This window comes from Rhinopithecus roxellana, chromosome 9 (genome assembly GCF_007565055.1).
Source record: "Rhinopithecus roxellana isolate Shanxi Qingling chromosome 9, ASM756505v1, whole genome shotgun sequence".
NCBI lineage: Eukaryota > Metazoa > Chordata > Mammalia > Primates > Cercopithecidae > Rhinopithecus > Rhinopithecus roxellana.
Genome location: NC_044557.1, coordinates 134,840,594 through 134,850,549, shown reverse-complemented (window position 1 = coordinate 134,850,549; position 9,956 = coordinate 134,840,594). Strand labels below are relative to the sequence as shown.

General features: G+C 43.3%; 1 protein-coding gene across 3 annotated transcripts in view; it reads left to right on the top strand.

The window, feature by feature from the left end:
- Positions 1-207: 207 nt before the first annotated feature.
- TRIM55 (tripartite motif containing 55) overlaps positions 208-9,956 on the top strand; it is a 49,567-nt gene continuing 39,818 nt past the window's right edge. For 2 of the 3 annotated variants that reach the window (XM_010371574.1, XM_030938118.1), the window contains exons 1-3: positions 317-744; positions 1,620-1,792; positions 8,635-8,800. In XM_010371574.1, the coding sequence (XP_010369876.1) occupies positions 577-744; positions 1,620-1,792; positions 8,635-8,800 (507 nt within the window). In that variant the 5' untranslated portion in view covers positions 317-576. Of the gene's footprint in view, positions 745-1,619; positions 1,793-8,634; positions 8,801-9,956 lie in introns of all 3 variants that reach the window. The other variant, XM_010371575.1, reaches the window with a different exon arrangement.

The following is a 9,956-nucleotide window of genomic DNA, read 5'->3' as shown; positions in this document are numbered from 1 at the left end:
CAAGACATGTTTTGTTCATTTTCACCTAAGAAAGCTCCATTAGGCTACTTTCGGTGACTCAGTTCCTACACTCTCAAGACAGGGCTGGCATTAGTCACACAGTCAGACTCTGTGCTACGTTCTGCCCCTTCCTGGAGAAACTGTCGCCAAATTCTCAGTGAGTGTTCACAGAGGGCATGGTTCAGTGGCTAGGCATGCACATTTGCATTTGTTGTTGACAACTGTCAGCTTTGACCTCCTTCTCTTCACAACCCTGTCTAAATGGGGTTTGTAATCCTCCTTCCCACCCACTCTCTTCACTCCCTGGGGCAAGAATGTTGACTCCTGCTTGTCACCTGTCAGGATCCATCCTCCTGTCACTGGCTTATATGGACAAGTCAGCCCACATCACGTGACTGCAGGTTGCTAAAAACAGCTCCGGCACCCACTCCAAACCAGGGCCTGAAACAATGTCCTCCACCGAGAGAAACGTAAAGGACACTTGATCACACAATCCCTGGAATAATATCCAGGAAACACTTGCTGGAGCCACTTGCAGCACCCTTCCCTGGCAGCACACTTGGGGACGGCGAGGAGATGAGCGCATCTCTGAATTACAAGTCTTTTTCCAAAGAGCAGCAGACCATGGATAACTTAGAGAAGCAACTCATCTGTCCCATCTGCTTAGAGATGTTCACGAAACCTGTGGTCATTCTTCCCTGTCAGCACAACCTGTGTAGGAAATGTGCCAGTGATATTTTCCAGGTAGGTTTGTTTGGAATTTGGTTGGGGGGAGGGGGTGGAAAAGATTCCCTTCTCTTGGAATCAAGTGCTTAACATTGAGGTGAAATCCTTTAAAAAACTTTATAAGGTTGCCAGGCGCGGTGGCTCATACCTGTAATTCCAGCACTTTGGGAAGCCAAGGCCAGTGGATCACCTGAGGTCAGGCATTCGAGACCAGGCTGGCTAACATGGCGAAACCCCATCTCCACTAAAAATACAAAAAAAAAAAAAAAAAAAAAAATTAGCTGGGCATGGTGGCGGGCACCTATAATCTCAGGTACTTGGGAGGCTGAGGCAGGAGAATTGCTTGAACCCAGGAGGTGGAGGTTGCAGTGAGCCGAGATTGTGCCATTGCACTCCAGCCTGGGCAACAGAGTGAGACTCTGTCTCAAAAAAAGAAAAACAAACAAACAAAAAAAACTTTATAAAGTTGCATTTACTTTCAAGAAAATCATGTTTCTTTTAATGATTTGGTTTGTGTCCTCTTTACTCCCAAATCTAGTTTTATTTTAATAGTAAGAATCATATATTTTTAAAAATCAAACCATTTAATGTGTTTCAAAACTATAAATAAGTAATTGCTGAAGACTTTAATGTGGAGTTTCTGGCTGGAACTTTTGGTTCTGAAAATGTTGAATGGAAAAATATCTTACGTAGACAGTGGTATGTTCGCATATGACTGTGGATAAGGTCTGACCCCGTGTTTCAGGACCACTTGCTGAGAAAGCCCTGAGGGATGATCTTATGGCAAGCTTAAAGTAGTTCATGTTGTTTGTAGTAGCAGAGAGTGAAAATAAGTCTCAGAGAAGCTACTTGTGGCATTACCCAATTCCTTTTTTCTTACTTGGCAAGAACAGGCCTCTAACCCGTATTTGCCCACAAGAGGAGGCACCACCATGGCATCAGGGGGCCGATTCCGCTGCCCATCCTGTAGACATGAAGTGGTTTTGGATAGACATGGGGTATATGGACTTCAGAGGAACCTGCTGGTGGAAAATATCATTGACATCTACAAGCAGGAGTCCACCAGGTAACACTCTTCCACTCTTCCATGTGTCAAGGCCATCTGAAACTTGTTTTTGTTTGTTTGGTTTAATGGGTTGCTACATGAATGCTTGTTTATCAATCACAGACTGTTTTATGGAAAAATGGTTTTCCGAGTCAGTCCTTCCCAGTGAGACTGAGAGTTGCTCACAGCATGAGACAGGGGAGTTGGTGCCCATGCTTTTGTATCAATTTAAGAATTAAGTGACTCATTAACACTAATCCATTCCAGATGGGGATGTTGAAAGAGACATACTGCTGTCCCCCTACACCTTAAATCCTGGTATTACATCCATTTTACACATTTTTGCACTTCATAGGTCCTTTGTAGCTCCAGATCTCTACAAAGCAAAGAAAAAAAATCTAGTAAAAACTTAATAGAAAATTAATAGAAACGGCATCTTCCAAAATAGCCCAGTTCCTAATTCAAACAGTCTTGCCTTAAGATTGTTTGGATGGTAATAATAAAAACAAAATCCTCTAACATAGGTTGTCACTGTATTTACTCTAAGGGAAGTCACAAAGCAAGGCAAAACCCTGGCCTTTAGGGACTTAAAGTTCAGAGACATGAGGAAAAAAAGATGAAATTCAGGTTATGTTTCCCTATTCCTTATACTGTATTTACTGCATGGTCAGCATTCACTTGTTGATTGCGAATAGCATTGTGATAGCATTATATATCATCCATTCATTTAAAAAATAACAAAAAAGGCTTCTTATTCACCAAACCACATTGGCTATAGAATTCCTTTCCTAGATACAACTCTGTGGGAAGCTTATTCCTAGAAGGCACGATGTGAAGAGCCCCTTTTCAATTGTGCACAGGTCAGTCCAGTCCACAAAGCTTGATAGCAATATTGAGACCATCTAGAAGTGGCCTCATTGTGATTCCATTAGGGGACATGTATTTATGGAACATCTGCAGAGCTCTAAGAGGCTTGTGCTCTTGGAAGGAAAGCTGTTCTATAAATCTAACATAATTATTATAATTATTATAGCTATTAATTTCCGCAAAGATCCAAAACTAAATTAGATAGTACCAGGATCTAGATGGGTTTGGGGAAGAATTGCTGATGACATATTGCAGAGATTGCAGCTGGCTGTTTCCCTTGCTTCCAAAGTCTCTTGACAAGAACAAAAGTACTATTGCTGTTGCTGTTACTTTACAGATTTGATCTCATTGTATTTCACTACTTTAAAATACAAATACACACTGTCTCTTAAAAACTTAACCAATCAATTAAAAACCAATTAATTATGAGATTGATGCAAAATTGCGATTTTTGCAATTACTTTTCATGGCCAAAACAGCAATTACTTTTCCACCAACCTAATATTAAGAGAGTTTATATTAACAAGAGTTTCAGTGCTAGTCCAGTGCCTTGCACAGAATAGTTGCTCCATAAAACCCAGCTGATTAAGCAATACCACAAATATTCTTACATAACAAATTTCAGAGCTAGTACAGTGCCTTGCACAGAATAGTTGCCCCATAAATCCCAGCTGATTAAGCAACACCACAAATATTCTTACATGTTCTATTTATTGCAATAAATTTATGTTTTGTTACTTGTCACAGTGGGAATATGAGACATGAAAAATAGCAATACTTGTTATGAAATCCAGAGAAGAGATGTTAAAACTTGCAGTATTAGTAAAACTACAAAACACATCTTCACCTTAACTATGAAGTTGGCTTGGTGCAGCTGCCAAAAATAGTACCCAGGGCTGGGAAGTAAATTGCACGAAAGCAATGAACGAAATTTCCAACAATAAAGCTTATAGTTGAGTGGACTAGGGATGCCTTTGTGATATTCTGTGATTTTGTTATGCTGTTTTTTCTTGAACTTGAGACTTGCTTGTGGGACAATTTTACTTGGTAGCAGAACCACAAGTCGCACAGAGCACTTGGCCATATGTCTGGGAAGAAACGCAGGTGTCCCCTGGGGGCAGGTAGCCTTACTAGACCAGAACCTTGAGCCTCAGGGTACATTAGGTAACCTTGGAATGACCTTGGATACACAGAGTGAGAAGAGTTCAGCTGTGGCCATTGGAAGGGGGTGGAGGGGTGACCAGTCACAGACTGGGATGTTATTGGTCAACTCTGACCTCCTCCAGAAAGGCTGGAGACTGTAAGTCCCCACCAAACCTAGCATTCTTATTTTATTTTATTTTATTTTATTTTATTTTATTTTATTTTATTTTATTTTATTTTATTTTATTTTATTTTATTTTTTTGAGATGGAGTCTCGCTCTGTCGCCCAAGCTGGAGTGCAGTGGCGCAATCTTGGCTCACTGCAAGCTCCGCCTCCCGGTTTGCGCCATTCTCCTGCCTCAGCGTCCCGAGTAGCTGGGACTACAGGCGCCTGCCACCAGGCCCGGCTAATTTTTTTGTATTTTTAGTAGAGATGGGGTTTCACTGTGTTAGCCAGGATGGTCTCGATCTCCTGACCTGGAGGATCCGCCCGCCTCGGCCTCCCAAAGTGCTGGGATTACAGGCATGAGCCACCGTGCCCAGCCAAAACCTAGCATTCTTATCCAGAATTCTGCATGGTGCCAGACTAGCCACAGTTGGGAGTGAGAGACGGTAAGAGAAGGTACTATTTTGGCTAATATTAATAATTATTATAATAATAATTAACTTTAAACTATAACAAGTAAAACTACTATGTGCTATGTGCCAGACACTGTTCAGGGTGCCTAACACACGAATCGTGTGCAATTCCTTTTTTTTTTTTTGAGACGGAGTCTTGCTCTGTCGCCCAAGCTGGAGTGCAGTGGCACGATCTCCACTCACTGCAAGCTCCGCTGCCCAGGTTTACGCCGTTCTCCTGCCTCAGCCTCCCCAGTAGCTGGGACTCCAGGTGCCCACCACCAAGCCCGGCTAATTTTTTGTTTTTTTTTTTTTGTTGTTGTTGTTTTTTCTTTTTTAGTAGAGACGGGGTTTCACCGTGTTAGCCAGGATGGTCTCCATCTGCTGACCTCGTGATCTGCCCACCTTGGCCTCCCAAAGTGCTGGGATTACAGGCGTGAGCCACCGCGCCTGGTCCATATGCAATTCTTTAATTCTCACAATAATCCTGTGAGGTGTTGATTATTATAATTACTGCTATCCTATTAAAGTGTTTAGTGTCTTAAAGTAACTAACATACACACTTTTTAAAATTCGGTATACGAGACCTCTAAAGAGAAATGCTATCTCCACCCTATTGTCTCTTTACCCCCAAGCCTCATTCACCAGAGTCAACCACTTTTAATTCTTTTAGCTGTTTTTCTGCTATTTATCACCAATGACATGTGCATACTACTGGTATGCTCCTATTCTTTGACTTTTCAATTTTAGACATTTCCTATTGACTTTCGGCTGTAGACGATTAGGACTGAGCCCTCACATGGCTAGACTTTACCCTCTACTGGGGAATTCTTTTACTCTCCCCTGGGTTGAACCCTTTGCTTCCTGGATTCCAGGTCTCCTTGTTTGGTGGCTTACTCTCTTGTTTCTATGGAGCACATCCTCAAGTAATCTCTTGAAATGTGCACAAAGTCCTCCTCTTTTCAACCTCTCCCACTCCCTCACTGCCTACTTCTGCCTTCAGGACTCCTGGCTCCTGCAGTTCCAGAGCCTTTCCAGGGTTCCATAGCTCAAGTCAGCTTGCTTATTGTAAGCTTCTCACTGCAGGAACGTAACAGAACTAAGATGCAACTCAAGTAGGTCATGTCCCTTCATCCGGATGTTCCTAATTTCCAATATTTGGTTGACATCTCTCATCTGCTGTCATCTGTGCTCACTTTTTGTCCTTATTAATTTATGCCCTTTTATTTCCTTATCCTCCTTTCACTGGGATTTCAGCAGAATAAATACATACACATATATATAAATACATAAATAAATACATGCTTGTGTTCATTCTGCCACATTTAATTAGAAGACCCTTAATCCGATTTTTGATACGAGTAAAAACTGAGACCAAAAGAGGTTAAGTAACTTGTCTAAGGCCACACAGCCACTACATGGAGAAGCTGAGCTGGAATGAAGCTTTAAGATCAGTTTGGCTGGGTGCGGTGGCTCACACCTGTAATCGTAGCACTTTGGGAGGCTAAGGTGGGCAGATCACCTGAGGTCAGGAGTTCGAGACCAGCCTGACCAACATGGTGAAACCCCATCTCTACTAAATACAAGAAAAATTAGCCGGGTGTGGTAGCAGATGCCTGTTATCCCAGCAATTTGGGAGACTAAGGCAAGAGAATCACTTGAACCCGGGAGGTGGAGGTTGCAGTAAGCTGAGATTGAGCCATTGCACTCCAGCCTGGGCAACAAGAGCAAAACTCCATCTCAAAAAAAAAATCAGTTTGACTACAAAGTTACTACTTGAACTGCCTCACCAAGACCAGATGCCCACTCCTCAGGAAACTTTAGGGTGGCCTCAGGAACCTCAGAGACCAGAGACAGCAGGCTACAGACTCCTCAGTCCAGCCTACACTGAACGGCGAGGGGCCACAGCCAACATTTAGCACTGGGCCCTGACCACAGCTGTGAGCTTGGCTGCTCTCACCTCATAAAAATGTATTTATGTCTTTTTTTTACATGCCAAATCTGTCCCAAGTCTGTTACATGTTTTAAGTTGTACAGAGGTCTCATTATATGCTCATCTATAAGTGGGTGGTGCCTCTGGGGCTGGGCTACAACCTAAATAGGAAATCAGTGTATACAGCACCATGAAAAAAATAAATAAATAAATTGAATCACAAACAAAACTAAATGTAGAGCCTTATGGCTGTTTTCACATTTTCAATATTTGCATATACTGCATAGACCCGTGTTCTGTGACACTATCTCTGGTCACAGTTATTGATATCAGAACAGCATGTGGGACCCAGCTGCCCACTCTTGCTTAACCCATGTTAATAATAAGGTGGAGATACCTAGGAGGGAATGATTTAGAGGGGAAGATACCTTTGACCAGGAAGAGACCAACTTGCCAGTCCAAACCCCAGAGGGCACTGTCATTTACTAAAGGAGTAATCAGGAAGTTGTCTGGTCTCTTCCTCTGCCACTCAGGAGTGCCAGGTGATCACAGGCTTTCCCCATATTTGCCATGCCTTCTCCAGCTGGGTGGTGTTACACTAGAGCACAGAGAATACTGTCCATTAATAGGTCAAATTCCCTTTCGTTGTCTCACTCATTTGTGCAACAAATATTTACGGAGTCACTGCCTCTGTGCGAGGCACCGTTCCGAGTACTGGAGATGCAACAAAAAAGAAGACTCATCATGGCCCCTGCCCTCATGGAGCTGATTTTCTAGTGGAGGAAACAGACAGACCTGAGAGGGGAACAATTTTCTCAATTGTGGAGGTGACTTTCCTTATTTGAGTTCCAAATATGTGGTCAAGTCAGAAGGTCATAGACTTCAAGGAAAGCATATTGCTGCAAAACTAGACAGAAATTCCTTTTGCAACAATCAGATTCTAATATTTTGAAACTGGAAGTCCATGCAATTTTCTTATGAGACCCAGGGATTCTCCCAATGTTTGTCCTAATCTCAAGTACTTGACATCCACCTAGCAACTTATAAAGGAACATTAGTGTCTTACAGAGGTACATCAGCATGTTCTCTGCCTTTCTCTGAGTTCTGGGGCTGCAGCTGCAAGATACCACACATCAGAAACAATGGGTTTCAACACCTGTATTCATGATTCACAGTAGGAAGTGCATTTTACATTGTAATCACTTACATATATGGATGGATATATATATACACACACATACATACATATATACACACATACACAAACACACACACAAACACACATATACTTTTGTTTCAGTCACATATATACACATGTACACCTGAAACAAAAGTTTCGAATAGCTATACTTTTTCTTACTACATGTAATTCACAGTATTTGCTATTCCTTTCTATTTTTATTTTAACAATGCGGATCATAGCTCCGTAAATTGATTTCATGGCTCATAAAAACCTGTAGTTTTTAAAAATTGGATCTGTATAGTAACAAAAAAAAATGTAGTCCCAAATCTAAGATGTTGCTAAATAACTATGTGTTTCGAAATTTGAAGAAAGCTTCTGGATTTGGATTTGAATTTTTTTAATACTTCTGAAAACTATTAGCAGCCTCAGTCATTAGATAGGATATATCAGAATTCCTGGGGTTTATATAAGGAGGTACACCCACACTTGCCTCTCATACACAGTTGCATCCAACCAGTACTTGAATTAATAATCAGAAGATTTCGGTTCCATGTGAGCCACGCCTATCCTCACTCCTTCAAGTGAAAAGGGTGTTTCCTGGGGCCAGAGGCTGGAGGGGTGTGACCTAGCTCCTCCCAAAACTTGTGCAAACTTGACTTTTAGTTCATCAACAACTTCCTGTTCTTGGTCCATAATGGGAAAGTGTCCCTTGAGAAACTCGTGAGCGTGTGGACACAGTGCTGGACCACATTCCTGACGGCTCACCAGGGTCCGATGTTCAACTTTCAGTAATTTCCCTAGCAGATTCTTCAACCTTAAATAACTTAAAATCGGCCATGTGGAAATACACCATGGAAATGGGCAAATGGTACAAATCAGGGTCTCCACGTCTCTGTCCCTACCCCAAGCAAGTTGTTAGAGATTTGCCAGCACTCCCCTGCTACACCTGCAGGGAAGCTGAATTTGGTGAACTCTGAGCACGTAAAAGGGCCCCTGGGGATCTTCTGGAATAGAGTTGCTGGGCATACAGGGACAAGAAGGAATTTGCAAGGCAGAGCAACAGTCTCTGCTCTGGCCCAGTGAGAGGTGATGGACATTTATCTGCCTACTTCCTCCCAGGCCAGAAAAGAAGTCCGACCAGCCCATGTGCGAGGAGCATGAAGAGGAGCGCATCAACATCTACTGTCTGAACTGCGAAGTGCCCACCTGCTCTCTGTGCAAGGTGTTTGGTGCACACAAGGACTGCCAGGTGGCTCCCCTCACTCATGTGTTCCAGAGACAGAAGGTAACAGAGCTGCTCCCTCCCTCCCCATCCCCATACCTCAGGGCCTTGCTGGGGCCAGTGTGAGTGGCCTCCTCTGGTGGAGGAGGAAAGCCAAGCCACACAGGGCCAAGGGACACTGGGGGCACACAAGGTCAGGCCAAGGGACACTGGGGGCACACACATCTGCAGGAAGATGTGTGCACAGTTGTGCACGAGGCACACACCAAATTCTCTGGACGGTGGGGGGAAAGGCGAGACAGGGCAGGGGTGCCCAGGTTCAGGAAGGGGCGCAGAAGGGCAGGATCCCTGTTTTTGTGCCCTTTGGAGGTTGCTGAAGATGAGCAATGTTAGGGGACCCAGCAAAAGCTCAAACTGCTCAATATTATGTGAAGTTTAGAGTACAGATAAGAAAAGGACAGCTTTTTACCCTAATCACAGAATACTTTTCTTCATCCACCCATGAAAGGTTTCTTTGGTCCTCCTCAATGCGTTTTCTCTTGCACTCTTAGTGAGGGAGGGTTACACTAATGACATACAGTTACAGAACAGCTTTAAAACACAGACTTGTGCTGGCCCTCCTGTCACTGGGGCCAGTTGCCTAAAGACCCCTCTGAGTGTGGTGCATCCCCCTGACCCCAGGGCCTCAGCCATAGCCCCCTCTACACTTTACCAACCTGCCAACATGGTTTCATGCACGAGCAGGTCAGAATTTATCCATTTGTTGCAGATAAAAGCGGAGTTGGGTACTCCAATAGGTGCAGCCACTCCAGGCACTGAGAATTTGAGCAGTTCCACCGCTCAGTTTCTTCCATTTAGAATCATCAGCTCCACATTTGATCAGTGTTTTACTGTGAAGATCAGCACTGGAATCAAATCTGGAAGTAAAACTCTTGGGCAACAGCAACTACAACTAGTGGCCACTAAGTGCTAAAGCCAGATTTTGCAAATTATCCAAAACATTTGTTTATTTTTCAATCCAGTTACAATTTATTCCCCCTTCTGTTCTGCCCACCTCCCACAAAGTCATAGCATGATAGAACTGGATGGTAGCTGTTTCACAGTCCTTCCTTCAGAGCCCATAGACTCATGTGAGATGGACAGAAGGACAGACTGGTGGGACCCTCACCCTTGCTCCTGATTGGCCAAAGTAGCTTCACCTCCATATTAGCTTTCATTT